This window comes from Podarcis melisellensis, assembly GCF_964234715.1.
Source record: "Podarcis melisellensis genome assembly, chromosome: 9".
NCBI lineage: Eukaryota > Metazoa > Chordata > Lepidosauria > Squamata > Lacertidae > Podarcis > Podarcis melisellensis.
This window is the reverse complement of record NC_138541.1, coordinates 39,603,585-39,625,111: the sequence shown is the minus strand read 5'-3', so window position 1 is coordinate 39,625,111 and position 21,527 is coordinate 39,603,585. Positions and strand designations below refer to the sequence as shown.

General features: G+C 40.2%; 1 protein-coding gene across 5 annotated transcripts in view; it reads right to left on the bottom strand.

Moving 5' to 3' along the window:
• The window catches only part of TMEM131L (transmembrane 131 like), a 68,259-nt gene that overhangs the window by 34,240 nt on the left and 12,492 nt on the right, over positions 1-21,527 (bottom strand). For 4 of the 5 annotated variants that reach the window (XM_081925893.1, XM_081925894.1, XM_081925895.1 and 1 more), the window contains exons 4-6: positions 3,687-3,755; positions 2,448-2,571; positions 1,105-1,221 (exon numbers count right to left, since the gene is read on the bottom strand). In XM_081925893.1, coding sequence (XP_081782019.1) covers positions 1,105-1,221; positions 2,448-2,571; positions 3,687-3,755 — 310 coding nt within the window. The remainder of the gene's footprint in view (positions 1-1,104; positions 1,222-2,447; positions 2,572-3,686; positions 3,756-21,527) is intronic. The other variant, XM_081925897.1, reaches the window with a different exon arrangement.

Genomic DNA, 21,527 nt, shown 5'->3' with positions numbered 1-21,527 from the left:
TGCAACTGAAGGGTGTGTGTGTTTATTGGGTTGGTTTTATTTTTATTATGTGTTTCATGTTTTTATATTGTGATTTTATGTTGCAACCGCCCTGAGACCTGCGGGCATAGGGCGGTATACAAATTTAATAAGTAAATAATGAACGAAGATCCCAAATTGTCTTATATACACATGGTGTACATCACCAAATTTTGCATACAAAGTTTGCGATCATAGTGAATGCCAAGAGCCGTGCTGGTTCAAACCAAAGTCCATCTAGTCACATTATGCCCTCTTACATGGTCAATAAAATGTGTATGGGAAGCGTGCAAGAGTGACACATGTGCAATAACAGTCTCCTGCTTGTGCTGCTCAGCAACTGCCATTCAAATACAATGCAGCCCTTACTGCACAGGGACCATGAGCAAAGGCACAGCTACACCCTGCCTCTGCTTCAACTGAGGAGTCTTTAACTCATCATGCCACGTCCAAGGTTTGGAAGGAGCAGGAAGGCTTTGTGTAGTACACTGCAGTCATCCTGGTTCCAGCAAGCAATATGTGCTATAAGATCCAGACGTCACTGCATAGACAATGGCAGCATTGCTTTAGTTCTTCAACCTACTGAGGTACAGCACAGGAAGACCTTGAGTTATAAAACTGAGGCTTAATTCCTTGTATAATCCGTGTAACAGAGATTTTCTGGATGTCTCTACACTTTTTTCTGTAGCAGCAAATAATTCATGGCCAAGTAGGGCTACATATACTTTTAGAACTACTGTATTTAATTGTTTGTAATGCTTAACATGGAATACAAATCTTACTTTTTTTCCAGGTTAGAAAGGCTTACTTGAAAATGTACCTACAGGATGGTTGTCTTCAACTACCAGAGGGGAAAGTCGCCCACTTGTTTCTTCTCCAACACAAACGTAGAAACTTTTTAAGCCATTTGGGACCAGAGGAACAGACCCCTTATAGCTTCAGTCCCTTGGAAATCATAATGCTCTCTGCAAGTATTATTTATTCATGACCAAGAATTGCTGGCAATGTTTCCTGGTTCTGCCCGCTATTACGTCATTTGAAAAACAAATTACCTTCTAAATCTCAAGCTAATGAACAAAAGATTACCTGATATGAAAATATTCCATGAGATGAGGTATTTATAAATAATGTACTTTCAAAACTGCCTTCTTCTAATGGAAGAAACAGTACTCTGAAACAATTTTTTCCCATTGCTGGAATCACCTACAGATAAAATAAAAGTATCTGGTGTTCAATAGAATTAATTGCATTAATTTTATTACAGACTTGTAAAGTTTTAAAAGTGGGTCACCACCCACCCCTTGCCCCACTAAACTAAATATAGTGACAATGGTCCATAGTTGCCATGCTTCCTTTCACCTTCCTATATGTAGTCTGAAGAGCAATAAGAAACAAGGAGGGGCAGCTATCAAGAGACTACATGCTAAGACAGAAGCTGGCTTCAAATGCAGCACTAAAACATGACTTAGCATTATAATCCGTAACAACCAGGAACCTCAGGCTCATATGCCCCCTCCTCCCTTTTCCTACACGCCACAATGAGAAGCTTTCAATCATGGTTAGCGGCAAACCATAGTAGCTTGCCAATGCATCCAAACTTATATAACCACCACTATTTAACTTAAACCAGGACTGCAAGTCACTTTACTTACAGAGATACAGTCTGGACCCAACCCAATCATGGTTTAGCATGATATGAATCATAGCTGTCAACTTTCAGATTTGAAAATAAGGGATCAGCAGTCTCGAAAATAAGGGATCAGCAGCCTCACCAGTCCTGGGGACAGTCTACGGGATATCTAACAATCCGGGATAGCAGCAGGAAGCAGTGGGAAACGGCACTGGAATAAGGAAATTTCCCGCCCCAAAAAAGGGGAAGGTTGACAGCTATGATATGAATGAGCTTTGGTTTGCATGCTTCCCCTCAGCCCTCTCCTCTGGCTCCAGAGCACAAGGAGGAAATTGGAAACATAAACTTTAAAGGAGCATATCATTACATCCAAACTGGGAACTCTCATAAGTTTAAACGATTGTTTGTTGAAACAACCACAGTTTGGCCTTGGCTCGTTTCAACAAATCATAGTTTAAACAAGCTACATGTGTAAAAAAAATAACCCACTCTTAGAAAATAAAATATTGGAATCCAAATGCAGGTGAAGCCACAAGCAACAGGGGCTGAAAAAGCAACGAGCAACAGTAAAAATTAGATACTTCTGAAGGACACAGAAAGCATTTTTTTTTTCGCACCAAAAAAGTATGGGGAAATGTTCAGCTCAGCCCTAATAGAAATAAATGGGAAGACCAAGAACAAGTTGATGGCTGGGAAAGTAGGAAAGAAAGACCAGTTAGCTAACGCTTTAGGGCCAAGGAAAGCACGAAACTCTGGCACTCTGCCCTAGCATAGTTTCCAAAAGTACATCAGCACTCACCCTGCTATGAACAGGAGACACATGAAAATGCCTAGTAGCTGTAAACATTGAATTCACTATAACATCTTTATCCTTACTAGGATTGTAAGCACATAGCATTTTAGCTTTAGGCAGTCCCAGCAACCTAAGGGAAAGAAGAAAGGGAAGTATTAATGGCAATGGAAAAAATGCAGTCATGTTTTCCACTCCACATGCAAACATATATTGTTAAAAAAAAAACACTACAACTTGGGCCCATTGGAATTTAAACCAAAGATAACTTTGGGATACAGACACAATGTGGTTTGGCATGACATGAACAAATCCAAGCCAAAAGCCACCTCCTCCTCATCCAGAGTTCCCTTTTCATGAGAACCAGCAAAACATGGTTATAGCTTGCAGGTAATCCTGGGTCCAACATTGTCACTTGAGGCCCAGGAGGCCTTGATGGCTAGGAGTGCCTATTTCTAATTCCAACTGTTTCACCAGCTACTGCCACTTTTGGACAGAGATGACTTGGCTATGGTACTCCATGCTCTGGTAACTTCCAGATTGGATTACTGCAATGCGCTACATAGGGCTGCTCTTGAAGATAACTCTGAATGCAGTGGTTCAAAATGCAGTGGTCAGATTGCTGACTAGGGCTTTAGAACTCTTACGGTTGTTCTAAAACTGATATGCTTGCTGTCAGTTCATTTGCAGGCCCATTTCAAGGTGTTTAGGTATAAAGCCCTATAGGACTTAAGCCCCCAAAATCTGAGAGTGCCTCCTTCCCTACAGACCTTCTCTGGTGTTGAGATCAGAAGGTGGGCCCCTTTTGGTGGTTCTGCCCTCCTCAGAAGTACAAGGGAGGAGCCCCCAGAAAAGGGTGTTGTGAAATCCCCCCCCCAGAGATGTGTCTGCCACCTTCATCTTTCAGCAAATGCTGAAGACACCTTGCCCTTTTGACACCTGAGAAGGTTGTTTTCAAGACCCATCCTACTCTTGTGGCTGTAACTTGTTTTAACTGTTTTTAATTTAGAATTTTATATTGTAACAACCAGCCCTGGGGCCCACTGGTGAAGGGGAGGTGGGGTTATTATTATTAGTTGTGTGTTGCAATCCTGCGTGAGTAAGAACTAGGTACTCTAGCTGCCAAGGAACTGGACACAGAAAAGGAGGGTGGAAACATTGTATGCAATGCAAAATGGAAAGGAATTAAAGACTCTTCTGGGGAAAGAATTTCCTGGGATACAGAATAAAAGTATGCAAAATACTCACTGCATTCCAAAATGGAGAATTGAAGGGTGAAAATGAAGGACCCTCCCATTTGACATTTTCGCAGAGAAGCTGAAAAAGAAGAGAACAGTAATTATAAAACCATATCCCTTTTCACAAAATCTCAGATTATATGTAGACTGTACTGGCATCGCTCGATTTTCCTTTAAGAATACAAGGAAAATCAAGACCATAACTGCCACGCCACAATTCAAAATTAACTCTGTCAAAAACTGTTACTGATTCACGCAGCTTTACTCTAAAATACAGTCATACCTCAGGTTAAATATGCTTCAGGATGAGCGTTTTCAGGTTATGCTCCGCGGCGACCCGGAAGTAACGGAATGCATTACTTCCGGGTTTCGCTGCTAGCACATGCGCATATGCGCGAAATGACGTCACGTGCATGCGCAGAAGCAGCGAATCACGACCTGCGCACACACGGGTTGCATTCTACTCAGGATGCGAATGGGACACCGGAATGGATCCCGTTCACATCCAGAGGTACCGCTGTATTAAGAATACACATGCACAATTAATTATTCCTAGAAATCTGCAAGCACAAACCTGGAATACAGGCCTGACAACAATCCCATTCAGGCGTTCAGCTGAAGGTGTGAGAGCATTAGTGTGTACAGGTGCACTGCCCTCAGTCCCAATGTCCCTGCCTGCTTCATCCTGACCTTCCTAAAGATGAAGTGGGCTGAGATGGTGCGTACATCACTTGCCTCTATTCCATTTATGGCATGTCTTTGGCTGAATGTCTGAAGAGGGCTAATATGCTTAGGTAAAAGACTTTAACAACCAAATCAAATTAATAAGGGACAACATAAGCAACTGGGGCAGGGGAAAGGGAGAAATCCAATTATAAGCAATAAAATACCATAAACTTGATATACTCCTCATAACAGCTTAACATATTGATTTGTACAAAATTACATCAGATTCTGAAAGTTGTATTCTACTTCCGTTGCCATTTAGTATTCCAATTTTTATAAGGGATAGATCCAAAAATGTATTCTGAACAGAAAGCAGCACAACCCCCACCTTCCACAGAGAATAGACAAAAATAAATAAATGATGTGGAAGAGATCCCACATCAACAGTCCTCAAATGCAACTCCACTGGTTCATAAATAGCCTCATGACAACTGTGGATAACCATCGTGGGCATTGTTCAAAATCAAGAGGACACTTATAGACCCTCTTGGGTTAACAAGAAATGAACTCTGATAAAGGTCAAGTTCGCACATAACAGTAAGCTTGGCTCACTTAACCCACACTGTGAAAAAGCATCATGCTAGTACACAACGTATTTGCTTCCACTTTTCTCCTCCCTTGGTGCAATGGTAGGGAGAAACCCAGGGAATTAAAGCTCACAAAGCAAAACACGTCAGCAATGAACCAGGATTTTACTCCTGGAAAAATAGTTATAAATATATTTGTACTATCTGAGGAGAAACCAGAGCATAAAGTTTATCAATTGGCACGTTAACTCTTAATATAAAAGCCTTATAATTAAAATCAGCAGTGGAGCTTCGGAGGCTCACGTAATTCAATATGCTCTCTTGACTTTCTACCCGGCCAACTTGGCACACCTTTCCAGACCACCTGCAAGTTTGTGCTCCTACCTCTTTTGTTACTCAAAGCTTTTATTCCTAATATGAATTATTGTAAAAGAGCTGAAATCTGTGATCCTATGGACACTTCCCTGGGGTAAGCCCTACTGTATATAGTACTTAAAGGTAAAGGTACCCCTGCCCCTTCGGGCACTTCAGAGTAAATATGCATAGGGTTGCACTAGTTTCTAAAATAAGATTCTCACAAATATATACATGAAGCAATTACATATGCTCCCCCACCCCCAAACAATTTTATGGTGTAACAGGTTCTTTGCTTTCTAATATGTTGATAAATAAAATATTTTTTTAAAAAAACACCAAGCAACAATGCACATATTTGTTTGCTTATTTTTATCTGCAATGGGAAAATCTTTCTTGCCAAGTTCTCAGAGGTTTTACATTTCAGGTTTTTAAAAAAACGCACTTTAAAAAAGCAGAGAGTTTACCCAAAAACCTACACAGGAGCTTGAACCTAGTTTTAATCATCATAGGCGCAATGCCAAAGAAAAGCACATGTTATTGCATGCCTAGGTTTGTGATTTCCCCAGTTCACTCCCATGAACACAAGGCCTATTCCATACACACAAGCCTGCAGCTACATTGATTTCAATAGATGCCAAAAAGCAACACTGCATGGAAACATGACTTCATCGTTAGTTAGTTAGTTAGTGTGTTTGTTAATGCATTTCTTCTCCACTTTTTATCCAAGGAGCTCAAGGTGATGCACGTGGTTCTCCCTCTCCCTAGCTTTTCCTCACAACAGCCCTGTGAGGTGGGTTAGACTGATTAACAGTGGCTGGCCTAAGGTCACCTAGTGAGCTTCATGGCAGAGTGGAGAGTCTCCCAATTCTTAGGCCATCACTTTAACCACTACACGACCCTGACTTTGTTTTATTTATTTATGTACTGGTTCCATTACAGACCACTTACTATCTTGAAATGGTTTACACTAGATTAAAATACATAAATATACATCTAAACATAGTAAGTACCATCAAAACCACGTAAGTACCATCAAAACATGAATACATAAACAATATCAATATACCTAAAAACAATATTGATAAAAGTCTAAGAGCACTACAAGGCAGTATAATGTGAAACTACCATCAAAACAACACGCATCATTCATTCATACAACCAACTCAACCCATCTCATTCATGCTCCATTCCACACAACTAGTATAATCATTCAAAACCTCAAACATTCCATCAACCAACCACATGGATCTACACCACTCTAAACCAGTGGTGTCCAAACCTTTTTCAAAGAGGGCCAGATTTGATGAAGTAAAGGGCTGTGAGGGCCGACTAAAGGTCCAACCTAAGTTATTGACCTTTTTTTAGGATTGAAGTTGCTGACCTTTTTGTTGTTGGGTTTTTTGGGGGGGATTTTACCCCAGGAAACAAACTGTCACAGGGGCCGGATTAAACCAAACGGCAGGCTGGATTAGGCCCCTGAAATGGTATTTGGACATGCCTGCTCTAAACCATATGACAACCCACAGTCAAAGGATTGCTGCCAAGCATATACGTTACTCTCCCAAACTCTAAAGTAGCACTGGGCTCGTGTCCCACATCCCCGGTACCATCAAATACTCTCCTTCCCTTCTCTCACTTGAGAGGGGCTGAATTCTATACCAGAGCAGGCTTTCACCCTGCAAAATATGAAACTACTTCCTTCCATCCATCCACTCACTCTCAACTACATAACCATAACATGCATTGCACTGCACAACCTCAACTCTTGATAAGTACCAAATCAGCACTGGAAAAAGTCACAAACACCAGTGACAACTGGCTGGCCAGCATCTCATGCTCTGGCTACTACTCCCCCAGCCCACCCCAATATAGGTGCTCATCAGAGAAAGGCGGAACTGTGTTAACATCAAAATTGAGCTCAACAAAACTTCTGTCATCTTGTCAAGTCATTGTTTGTTAAAAAAACAAAACACTGAAAATATGGTTTTAGGAACCATTTGTCCAGATCAAGAAAAATGGACTAGAGAACTAGTTCTTCCTGTGCTTATATTTCATGACATTTAAAGTGACAGGCACAGCTGTTTCCCATGTACCTCCTCTGGTAGTAGACCATTATATTCAGATATGGCCACAAACAAGAACCATTTAGTTTACTGCAAAACATAAAAGAGAACATGTTGCCTCTGAAGAAAAAAAAACCCATAAGCAGACAGAAAGGCACTTTAGCTCCAATCTTCAAAGTAACCTCCACTGTTTTTCCAGGTGTCATATAGTTCATTAGGGATAAGGCTTACTTGTTACTCTTCATGAGTGAACAGGAGAGCAAATACAGGAGATTTGCATGCATAAGATCTGGCAATTTCAACTGTACTGAGGGAGGGAAGCATCTTGAGTAATAATGGGCAGGTTTTGTGAGTCTGAGGGCACATACCCATTTACTTTTATCTGCATATAGCACCTAATATATTTGACATACATTTATGAACATTAGGTGATAATGAAATCTAAACAACATAGTGTTTAGCATAGCCTCTCGTAGTGTCAACATGTAGTAAGAGATCAGGATCTAACGAGCTTACCCGCTTTCTGCAAACTCCAGAACAATTTGTGTGGTAGATGTCATGTTTTAACGGAGACTTACATGTGTAGACCCAAGTTCCTGTGGTCTCGATCCATGAAATTTATACTGCCCTGCCCTGCTGTTAGATTTTATAACCAAATCTGTGTTGGCCTCCAATTTGTGCATGCAGACCTCTGTTCCAATATGTACATGTCAGTTGGAAGACTAGCCCTGCATAACTCTGATTAGCCATTGTGCATATGAACTATGTAGTCTAATATCAAACAGGGTGCTTCCGGGGGGCGGGGATGCCAAAGCTTTTGTTAATGCTGTGTATTAAGTGCTTGTTGTTGTTGTTGTTTGGTCATTTAGTCGTGCCTGACTCTTCGTGACCCCATGGACCACAGCACTCCAGGCACTCCTGTCTTCCACTGCCTCCCGCAGTTTGGTCAAACTCATGCTGGTAGCTTCGAGAACACTGTCCTCTGTCGTCCCCTTCTCCTTGTGCCCTCAATCTTTCCCAACATCAGGGTCTTTTCCAGGGAGTCTTCCCTTCTCATGAGGTGGCCAAAGTATTGGAGCCTCAGCTTCAGGATCTGTCCTTCCAGTGAGCACTCAGGGCTGATTTCCTTTAGAATGGATAGGTTTGATCTTCTTGCAGTCCATGGGACTGTCAAGAGTCTCTTCCAGGACCAGTATTAAGTGCTAGCCCCGTGCTAGAACTTTTTCATCATCTGGAAGGTGGAAATAAGCCGCATGAGGGCTGGAGTCAAGTGAGGGGGACCATCTAAATGGGTGGGGGCACTAGAAGGATGTCAGGTGGGGGTGTTGATTTTCTGAGATGCAGCAGGAGGGAAAGAGCTCCCCTGTAATGCAACTGAGCAAAATGGTCAGCGTCTATAGAAGGAAGTACCATTCCTGTTCTGGACACACTTGCCTGCTGCTGAGTTGCTACTCCCACAACAGAACAGCAACTGCCCAAGTTTCCTCCACCCTCCTGGCTTAGGTATGCTTTATTGCCATGCCCATCCCTCCTTCTCAGACTCTCTCCCCTTGGCAGCATAAGCTGACAAGCAGGCAGACAAAAGGAACAAGCAGACGCACTGCTCTGGCAGCAGGCAGCTGAGAGTGCTGCAGGGCTGAGGGGGAAGGGATCAAGCAGCTCTTTTGCCTTCTCTCACAAGATCTGGCCACCACTTTCTCACTATCTGCAACACTGCTGCTGCTGCTCTGCGGAAGATGCTTATGAATAAAACCATATTATGCACTTACGCCCGTCAGCAGTGGTGCATATAGAAATGTGTTTTAAAAAACAAGATGGACAGGGCATGTGAGATAACTGACAAGAGTCCTCAAACCTACAGACACTTTATCAGTTTTACTCATCTAAGAGTAGAGAGAGATGGTGATGAAGACACTGGCATGGAATTGCATTTTAAATGTAATAGACAAACACAAAAAAAGATGGATGGAATAAGCAGAACATGAATGGGTCAGGATAGGAAATGAACTGTTTCAGGAGAATGTCACCTGGATTGTTCGCAAAAAAACAAACCCAAGTGACCTAATAATGAATAAAGGGCTAATGTGGAAGCACTCCTTGTTTGCATTTTGAAGCACTATAGGCATAGTGAAAAAGAGCCAAAAAGTCATGTCAATAGGTGCCCATGAAAATATTTCCCTAGTTACTATCATACTAGTAGTGAAATGAATACAAAGCCATAGGAAAGTAACAGAAGAGTTAAAAATACATTGCACCATAGCATGTTGTTGGGTTTAGATTAATTAGGGTTTAAGGCTCATTGTGCTTAAATATTTTCAAGCCAGAACTCTAATATATCACCTTCTTGTATATGTGTTTATTACAGCAGAGTGGTGTGAACTTAGAATCTCATCTCCCAACAGAAACTGGGATACAGAAAGAAGTGCAATGCAGTGGCAAGGTAATAGGAAGTTAACACACTTGATAAAAAGGCTATTACATCCAACCAGAAGTAGTTACCTCATTTTTCAACAGAAATTGGGAAGCTGAAAGGAAATGCAAGGTAGTTTCAAAGTAATAGGAAGTTAACACACTTGTTTAAAATGTCATTACATCCAGCTACCTGTTTTTTGTGTGCATGAATCTACTGATCCTATCCCTATTGCAATCTTTTCAGAACCAGTTTAAACTAGGCCATGAAACATTACATAGCCTAAGATATCTGGAAATGCAAAGTCAGCTAGATCAGTATCCACATTCTGAGAATAACATGTCACTATAAACTCTCCTGTTGGTTGTCAATTAAAACCCTATTTTGGATCCTTCCGTTTTCTTCATAAGTGAAATAATACAGATTCAGGAAATAGTAGGATACAGCTATGACCTGATAGACCCTGAAGGATATGCAATGCTTTCCAGTGCATGTGATATATACTAGCATGAAGAAGTAAATTGCTTCCCTTTCCCCGATTCCATCCTAAAAAGGGAAAAACAGCCAAATAGGAAGCTAAACAAAGCCTGAAAAATGTAAAGCCAAGTCTTGTGAACTTGCAAATTCCCATATGGTTTATACATTTCATTTGACATATCTCAGCTCCGTCAGAAAACAGCATGCGATTTTGCATGTCATGCAAGAGTAAAAATTCAATCACAACTGATTTGTACAGAATAAAAGCAACAATATAAAATGTTACATTCAGGAGCAGCGTAATGATCAAGAGTCTTCAGCGTGAATCTTTTTTTAAAAACAGGAAATAAGAGTGATACATGCGGTTGAGAGTATGATATTTGTGAAGGGGAGGAGAATCAATGTTATAGATATCAAGTCAGCCATGAACAGAACACTAGGTGGCCTTAGACTCTCATTCTCAGGATCCCATCCGGAATGCAGCCTGATCCTATTAGAAATCAGACTGAGCCATTCATATTGGCTTTGAGACCTGGAAGACCTGCTCCCTTGCCTTGCATTTTTCCATCAGGCCTGGCAGGGTGGGGCCCTGACTCCCAACTACAAAAGCTGAAGCTGCTAAAGAAGCCAGAGATCATCTTGGCTGCCTCTTAGTACAGATCCAGGTCACTGAGTCTGAGCTTCCGCAGCTGCCACCTGCCGTGAACCACCCTAGGCAGGATTGATAGCAGCAGCAATGTCCTATGCTTAAGATAATATTGTATTGTCTTGCTAAGTATGCTGTTTTAAATGTGCATTTTACATTTGACTTCCTTTAGTAATGTTTTCTCTTGAAATGTTTAAGATTTAAAAAATGTGTTAACATTACATGCGTAATCTGTAGTTGATCTCCTTTGCAATGTTTTATTTTGGAATCTTTTAAGATAATATTTTAGTTTCCTGTTCATTCCGTTGCTTTGAATGTATACATTATATTTGACTTTCTTCAGTAATGTTTTATTCTGGATTGTTTTATTTGATGTTTTAATGCAGGTTTGTAAATCACTTTGAGATGTTTTATTTCCTTAAAAATATAAAGCGGTATAGAAACGAAATGAATCATCGTCATCAACTTAATCACAGCAGAAAGAGTACATCACTATGGACTGGCTGGGTGCCTCCTACACTACTGAAGCCTTTGCCACCAGCTACCTGGTGGGTGCTCCATGGCCAGGCCAGAACTCTACTGACTGGGCCATGAAACACCTCAGATTGAAGTGGACCTCCTGCCACACTTAAAGAGTGCAGCCATGACTAAGGTCAGGCAACAGGGGAAAGAAGCCTTATACAGGTCTCCCAGAAGACTCAGCTGACCAAGCCTCATGATACTGTGTCACTGGGCTGGATGAATCTCACGGAACTTGTCAGTGGCTATAGCAAGTGGTGGTGACATGGCCTGCCTCAAAAGCAGCAAAACTGGTGGGTACCTTACAGAGTTGTTTTAAGGACTATCAAGACAGCATGTGTGAAGAGCTATACAAATACAAAGGACCTGTTTTTCTTATTAGTAACCAAACCGCCATACTACAAAAGTGACTATCTTATTGGGCATATCTTGGCTGTTCATTAAGTCAGGTGACCGTGGAACAGATTAAGTGTATTTACACAGCGATTTAGCAGAGCAAATGGCATGCAACACTACCTCCAAGAGAGTTGCTTGTCAAATCATTATTCACCTGATCCAGTGGCATTTTGCAACTCCGTGTACGTGTGTCATATATTAATCACTATCTGGGGTGGGGGTGGGGGGCTTGAGTGTACACACAGAGCTTCACAATTAATTTCAATGGAGAAACGGTTCTGGGCATATTCTTTGTGAGTTGTTACCCTGAAGCAAAACTCTTCTACAGGAGCTCCCATAGTAACACAAACATCCCAATACAAACACTGTTACAGGTGTTAATTAACCCAAGCAATGCTGAGGTGTTTGAGGTAGCATTTCATGCTACTGTGCAGTAGTCACTGCGCTAATTTTGCATCTATTTCAGCTTTAACATAATTATCACATTTCTTTTTTTACATTTCATTTCCATGTGTATTATACCTACCAACAGAAAATGGCATTTCAGCCATATTATAAAGTAGGCTCTGGTCCACATGCCACAATAAATTTGTTATTTTGGAAGGTGCCACACTTCTCTTGCTTTTTTAACACTGTTTTGAGCTTCAGCCTTTGTTTTTGCCACTACAAACTCATATTTTACCCGCAACTTTATAAATCTATATTGCCACTTTGCATATCCTACCAAATGAAATTCTAATGGTTTCCATGGTATAGTTGGTTTCCCCCCCCTTAAGCATAGGGTAGAAAAGGCCAACCATTTTTATGCTACGAAATGGAGATGAAAGACAGATATTTTTTGTGCTCTTACTGAAGTTGTTTGCAATGCATGTTTCTTTATCAGTTTTCTGCTTAGTGGTAAGATAAAGACAACATGAGTAGCACAACTTACTGGTAAAAGCAAGTCAAAAACATTCCTCTAGCATTCTTATAATCTACTCAAAGAACAGGTGAAATTGTTTGGTATACAAAATCCTACTGCTAAAGTTATAAAAATGCACTAAACTAAAAAGAACACCTATTGGCTAAACAAGTGACAGAATTGCTGTTAGGACAGATGCCAGTGTCGATGTAGAAATCGGCACACTCTTGCTCAACTTCTGGGACCTGTGCACTATTACTTTATGTGCCCACATTTCAACATCTTGGGCAATCACCCCACACAGCAAATTCATCCAAGACAGTAAACAATATAAAATTCTGTAGTATTAAACCAAGCTTGAAAAACCTAAAAACAACTATGAACCCTTATGCTAAATATGAAAGTGTCTTTTTCATTTTGTGTGAAACATCTCAACAACAAAAACAAATCCCCCATAGGTTTTTTCTCTCTACTTGTGCAAGCCTCGGGGCTTTCCACTTGCACAGGTTGTACTGTTTTGGCTACATAATCAATGGCACTTACAACATGAATGTTGGATATAGAGGGACTGATTATCAAAATGTCACGACAGAGCATCTTTCCCCCCACTGCTGGACCAGATATTCAATTTCTGATAGACACCATTATGGGAGGTTTTTTATGGGGCTCCCCCTAAATTTTTAATTTAGTAAATTGTAGACTTTAGCTAATATTTGGAGTACTAAGGGAAGATGCCTGGCACGGTGTAAAAATACAGGCTGAGCCAGTTCTTCTGTTTAAGGAGATCAGTTGACAGAGGTGCCATCAAAGAACAAAGACAGGTGAGGGAAGGGCCATTGCCTTGACAAAAGATATTGGCCTTCAGTGTCAGTCAAGGGGGGGGGGAGTTCCTCCCCCAGCTGTGTGTAAGCAAGAGACAATAGCAGATTTGGGAGGGAGAAATTACTAGGGTTACGGGAGGTGTGATGTCACCACAGGAAAAAAGAATGCCCTTTTTACACACAGCCTGAGTTGCATTTGGAGGATTTGGGGGAAGAATGAGGAAGGGGCCAGAACTCCATGCATACAGGCTGGGAGAGGCTGCACTGAAAAACTGGGGAGTATGACTGGCTTTGCTCTAGGTGCAAGCTTGCTGAAGCTATGAGGGGAGCAACAAGAGAGACTAATGGGGTGTAATGTTCTGCACCCCCTCCACTGAAAACTCAGCTGTAAATATGTGTAAATAAACCATATTTTTTAAAGACAGGACAGTGTCTGCTGTGCCTCATTCCAAAAGAACACAAACCCTGGTTAAGTGCCAAGACCCCTGGAATTTGCTGCCACTCGGCAGAGATTGGGGTGACCTATAACAATGCACAACAACTTATAGGTAGCATCTGATAGATCTAAACACAAAGGACATGCCCTAAGAAAACTAGCTACAGGGAGAGTTGAATGCTATGCAGTTGCTTCTAATGTTACTGGGTGATATCCAAGTAAGTTATGCTCAAGAGTAGACGCATTGAAATTAGTAGACTAATTGATTTCAATGTTAATAGTCAATGACTAACACTGAATATCATCTATTATCCACAGGAAAAGAGAACCTAATATCATCACAAACAACTTCATTATGGCCTAATCTACACAGAAACAGCAACTGTAAACTGCTTCTCAGGTATAGGAGTACAGATGTGGATTTTAGTGTGGTGGGGGCATATTCTTGACCAATCTACCATGAAAAAAACCATACACAGCTTCATGACTTAAATAAAGATCTTAACATAAATGTCACTGGGCCAAGTCCATTGTTCTATCCACAGAACACCAAACAAATGCAGTTGCTCCATCTGCAGTCTGAAGGTGGAACAGTTTTACCTCTTCATTTGCTGTTCGTGTGTAACTGTCCGAAGAACTACTGTGACACACATCTTACTCATGGTCAGAGCTACAGTTTAAGAGGTGGATCTGACCACAGGTGATTTTGCATGTCAGAGCTCTAGTATATTCTTTGGAAGCTATATTGTCAGAGGGAACTCAAAACCAGTAGCACCTCTCATATTTGTAATCTGCACCACCAGATGGGAACACATGATAATAGCATTCTTAAAACTTGCAACTTTCTTAAGGATGCATTGGAAATCATATATTCCTTCAAATTTTCATGTTTTTGCTTTGCAGTTGTGTCCACTTCTTAATTTGTTTTTGTCACACTTGTATTTTGCTCACTCGTCAAGGGATTCAGGGTATGTGGATATTATCCCACATAAAATAGGAAAGGTTATGTAATAAGTAATTTGTTCAATGCTATCCAGTGAACCCTTTAGCAACCCAATGTCTGCAGCCAAAGACATTATCGGTCATTAACTGAGAAGTAATAAAAAGGTTCCAAATTCATCTTTGTGGTCATGCTGAAAAGGAGAGGGCTTGAAGTTCACCTTGGCTTATTCATGTCACACTGAACGTTCTGCCATGACATCCAGATGTTGACACTATGACTCTCCTTGTAAACAGCCTGTGTTTAAAGGCAGTATGGAACATAACACCCTAGGTTATCCTTAAAATGTACTGTACCTTCTTTTAGGACTTTGGGAAGGAGCCAAGTAGTAATCTAAACCTTTTTAACTAGAATTCTAATTGACACTGCTAAGGTATATTTTTTAAAAGGAGGGAGAAGAGCAGTATAAATCAGCTGTGCAAGAGTATACCTCTTTAAAAGACAAATACACACACACACACTCCCAAACATGTTATCTTTAAAACAGGGTATAAAAACCAGACAATCTGAGCTGCACTTAGAAAGACCGCAATCTTAGAAATTCACCAATGCTGTAAAAAGTGGATGATTACTACCAGTAATCGTACTGGCTAGCAGGACTTATTTACAATGGGAGGAGGAGGGGAGGGACAGGATGGGGGATGGGACAAGAGACTCAAAGTGGAAACATTGCAACAGAAATCAAATTGGCACTGAAGAAAAGCAGTTAACAGCCACAACAAAGCATGTAAGTCATGGGTCAAGGAGCTGGTCAAGTAGAAGAGCCCCTTCAGCTCCTGGCATTCTGTTGCTACTTGCCGTGAACAAGGCTTTGAAAATGACAAGCAGCAAGATATTGTGGAAGAGTCTTTCAACACAAACTAACCCCTCAGAAGGCAGCACATTTTCCATGTCGTTGCAAAAGCTTTTTTAAAAACAAAAAACAACAACAAAAAAAGCATTGCTACACCCAAGTTTAGATAACACTTCACCTCTAAAATATAAGTTTTGGCTAGGTCTACTCAACTGAGAAACCACAGGGAAAATGAAACCTCATTCAGTAAATTTACGATTTGTCCTCTCAAGCACAACAGATGGTTCAGAACATTTGCGTTGCCAACTGTATTTATCTGACTAGATCTCCGAGTCTGTTTTCTTTCATTTCGCTTTAGTTATTTCATCTCTGAAGCATCATTTCCCAGTTAAGATTATATCCAGCATTTTTCTCAGATATATCCCTGCTTCTAGTTTAAACATTTAATTTCTGGTTTTTCATACTCCTTTTTTTTTCAAAACTGAGAACTTGTCCCCCACAATTCTTGGATTTAAGCATAATAACAAGCTATGCTTTAGTCTCCCTCTCCTTACAAGAGCTGCAATATCAGCTGTGTTTGTTATGTCCAAACCTATACAAATCGTGTTTAGTCTCAACTCAAGGGAAACAAGACAAGTGGTTTCTAATATTGGCCTGTTTCCCAACCTGGGGTAGCTGATATACGTTCTCCAGATGTTTGACATCAACTCCCATCAACCCCAGCCAGAATATCCAATGGTCAAGCAACATGGAAGTTGTAGTCCAATAACCACATGGCATCTTGATGGCTATTCCTGTCATTAACACAGCTTGTCCAGATTCAGGCATAGGAACAAACTGTGCTTAGTTGAAAAGAGAAAGATAAAAACATCTAATCTCTTCCTTGCAGGTACGGCCTGTGGCTTGATCACTTTACACTAAATGATCGTTTAGCATTACTTTCAAACATAGCCAGCAAAACATTCTGATTTTAAACCTCTTACACTTCTCACAATTGTATTAAGCTCCACTTTCTTGTTCCAGCCTCTTGCAGCAAAAGTGGCAATTATGTCTGCCTGCATTTCTTTCATAAAATATTAACAAGATATTTGTCTTTTAAGATTAATTTGAAATTGGAACTCAATTAAATACACACAAAAGAAAAACAACGGTCAGAAAAATAATTGAGAGAAGCATTAGCAATGGGGAAATGGTATGTATTAAATTACTTCAGTTCAAGATAGGAATCGAGGATTATTCTGACACTTGGCTGCCCTTTGACGAATACCCAGACAAAGCAACTGTCACTAGCTATAAAACTTAAGAGACTATGTTCTTTCTTTTGTCCTCAAATGCTATTTTCACCAGCTGCTGTTGGGATAATCTTGAGGAAAACGCACACCAGATAATTAATTTGAAGTAATTTCAGCTTCCTTCTCTCCTTGATAAATTTTTAATGCAACCTACAAAACTGATGCTTACTGTTATTTACAAGGTTCAAGAACTAAAATTTAAAGGTAATAAAATTGCCATATTTACTTTAGCAAAACAAGAACAAAAAAATCACCACAAACAGGATAGCATATTGATAAATATATCAAGAAGCGGTACATTAGAATAGGTTAAACATATCAGTACAGAGAAAAAGAATTCCCTTATTGGAAATTATGAGATGGTGAAATTACTGTTTATGGGGATCTGTATTTTAGGCGCTTGATTACCCTTTTGGGGTCATAGTTTAAACAGAGCAGAGCTTACAGAACCAGTGAACAGGCACAAGGAGCTAATGCCAAGAAGAGGCTACTACACCTCATCAGTCTAGCCAGAACAGGAGATCTAGGTAGTCAACAGGGCAGAGATGAGAACCTGTGATCTTGCAGATGTTCCTAGACTCCTGGCCATTGGGCTTGCTGACTGATGTGAGCTGGAGTGTTACAACATCTAGAGGACCACAGTTTCCCCAAGCCTACAATGAGGAGTGGCTTGGTTTGGGAAGTTTTTTATGCTAAAAGGCAAAAGCTAAGTAGCTACAATTGTCCATTATTACTATCTACAACATGGTAATATTGCTCTCATCATATAGAGTTGCTGCTCTACAAATGCCTGTACCATAACAAGGATAGCCACCTTTTGGAGGTTGACCATCTGCCTGACCCCGTATACATCACTCTGGTCATTCCAATAGATGACCATACAGTATGAGCCGCTGAAACAGATCCATTTTGCTTTTTGTCTGTGCGCTCACACACTGTATTAATGTTTTGTTTTTATTATACAGTGGTACCTCGGGTTACAGACGCTTCAGGTTACACACTCCGCTAACCCAGAAATAGTACCTCAGGTTAAGAACTTTGCTTCAGGATGAGAACAGAAGTCGTGCACCGGCGGTGCAGCGGCAGGAGGAGGCCCCGTTAGCTAAAGTGGTGCTTCAGGTTAAGAACAGTTTCAGGTTAAGAATGGACCTCCAGAACGAATTAAGTTCTTAATCCGAGATACCACTGTATTGTGCTCTGCTGTATTGTGTACAATATCATAATGAGATCCCACTGGGATCTAATTACCTGGAGCAGCTTAGTGGGCTGGAGAAAGCAGTTTGGATTTGAAGTACTTCCTCCAAATGGAGCATTTTTCTCTCTGCAGAGAAAAAAACTGTTCCGTTTGCAGGCAGCACTTTGAATACAAACCACTTCCCCAACATATGTAGGAAAAAATGGTACATCTTTAAAAAGGTCATTCCTCCTTCTACAGAGGAAGGAGTTTAGGTTTCAAGTGATTGCTCCAAAAAGACTCTGAAGAAGTGCCCAGTAACTGCAAATGAGCTGACTAGCAGTTACAGGAAACCCCCTTGAAAGTGCACTCTCACTGCCAATCAGCTGATTGTCGCTGGAAGTGCATCCACAAAGGAGTGCACCTGTAAAGGAGATTGCTGTAACCACTGGTCAGCTGATCTGCAGTTACAATGATCTTTTAACTCTGACATGAACTGTCCGCAAGACATTAGACCATCAGGTGACTGGCAGGCAGGCAATCTCGCCCACCCATCAAAGTTGGCCTACGGATACAGCAGGGGGAGGATGAAGAATAGTGATCAAAGTTACCAACAGCATGGATGTCCAGCAACGTAGTTGCTCCTGAACAGACTCAATCCCAGCTCCTAAAAGAACCAGATCTCTCTTTCTGCATATTCTGATCTCTAACCTATATAGAAACATTTTTTTAGTAGCACATAACATATATAACCTCATTTTCCAAGTCCCAAAATGTCTGATGGTTCAGTGTCAAGGAGACTGATGCTAGACAAACAACTGAACTTTAGATTAGATTTATAATATAGATAGCATGTCTTGTGATTTTACTGCCGCTTCTGTGTTTATTTTGTAACACTCCCCCTCTCCCAATCCTGACACAGAGCAGTCTTAACTGAAATATATATTAACTCTGCAACAGGGTGCATGTTTACCCAGTAGTAAATCCCACTGAGTCCAATAAGGTTTACTGCTTAGTAGTCTTAATACTGGAATTGCAGCTTTGACATGCAGTACATAAAGGTATAGACATGTACAGTACCGTACAAGAAATACGTGTTACTGCCTTTTTTACTTTCATTTGTATTAACAAATAAACATTAACTCTCAGAAGAACATAAATACACTAGCAGTTTTCTGATCCTTATACTAAGTACATAATACCTTATACTTTCCGAATAACTTTTAGAAACTCAAGGACCGTTAACTTGAACCCATAATGGAAATTTTTTATAAACTCAAGGACCATAAAATATTTCATACTTTAAAATGATTTGAAGAATAACCAGATTAAGAATGATTATGTTGGTTTAAAGGCTCCTGGAAAACAAAACCCTCTTCAAATGTTAGGATTGTAAACAAGCTGAAGGCATTTCACCAAAATGTTTCAAATGTCACAACTCTGACATCCAAGAAAGCTGTTTTTAATCAATACAGGAATAACAAACACAAAGCTATTTTCCACATTCATGTTCTTCTATGCAATATTTTTGTTTTCCTTTTAAGTAAAAGATCTTTTGACATGCCCTCCACCCTCAAAAGATAAAACTGTAGACTGTGCAATGTGCTGTGAAAAATACCAGCAGCACAAACAGCACCACAATCCTGGCTCTCATGCAGCTGGAGAACCTTGATATATGATATACAATGTTAATAGATGGTTTTATAAGAATAATAAAAAGTAGTAACCACATTATGCTTATTCTGCTTGGCTTCCATACTAGCTCCCCACCACCACCACCAAAAAACTAGTAATTATCCATTAACAACAGAGACATCACATATCTCTATAGATTCATATAATTGCTTATATCCAAAGCAATCAACTTTGTGACTTACTGTACGTTTTCCCAGGAGTACTAAGAACTAGAATGGAATTTGCCCACATGGAACTACCAATAGTGACACATAAATACTAGATTCATTAAGGCACATCCCCTGATAGTTTCCTTGAACTCCCAGCTGCTACCCTTTTGTGGTTGCAAAAACATAATTTGCTGAAATTCCCATGTGAAGCACAAGGACAACAAAAACCAAATCTCATGTCAGCTTCTCAATGAGCAGACTGGTAAAGTGAAGGACCATCCCGGAAAGGACAACCCCTCCAATTTTAAATCTAACAATAAAATAAGTTTGTTTCCCTAACATAGTCCAATGACAGAAATTTTATGTAGGTCAATTGATTTATTAATGAATTTTATGTTGCACACCATTTTAACATGGTAAAATGCACTTGGAGGACAAGCAGAAAGGCTGATTGTCTGGGTTTTAATAAGTAGAAGAATAGCATCTCTGAAAAAGTTTAGCATAATCAGATATAGGCAGTCTGCCTCACCTATTTCAACTATGGCCATTATTGCATTATTTCAACTGGTTCACCTGGTGCAGGGAATTGCTTTCTCCACTAACATGTGAATAATGTAAACAATGTATTCAGTTTCAACCTTCCCACTGGATACTGGCACCAAAACATGGCAGTGGGAGCTTGGCCTCAAGGGTCCACCTAAGAAGTCAGAATATGTATTTCAATCTACAGCACTGCTGGAACTTATTACGACCCCATTTCTAATGATGATCTTCAACTCATAGCTTCCATTATCCCCAAAGGACCGGCCCATAATTTAGGAAGGAGCAGATAGAACATTCAATGTCATCTAGTTTGAGATGTTTGAGTTGGTTTCTTTATCAGCTAGATAAAGAAAGTAGATTCAATTAAAGCATTCACCTAGTAAATGGCTACATTTCCTACACTAAACAAAATACCAACTATCCCATAAAGACTAAGACCAATGAGAGACACATGAGCTAAATCTTCCCTTTGGTTATGGGAAGCTAATAGTCCATTAGGATACATTTATGGTGACCAGCCTACAAAGCTGCAAAGAGAAAGACTTCTTCAAAAATGTCTAGCATGATGGCATCTTGGACTATGACACTTATATATTCAGTTCTAACCCAAAGCAGACATTTGGATTTTGGATATAAAGAAAACAGGTAATAGCATCATCTTATCTGCACATCATACTAAATGACCTTATAGAGATATTCTGAGGTTTGCCTGCACACATACACACAGGAAGTCAGTTGCCTGTGCATCACCGGTTATTTCTAAAATTAGACTTAACAAGTTGAATGAGTTAATTGAAGAATACAACACTGCAGATTGCTATCATGTTTTGAGAGCTTAGTAGGGCTTAGTAGAGCTTTTTTAAAAAACAACAACAGATACTTTATCAACTTTCAGAAATTGTTATGCATTTAGCTTTTGGCCATTA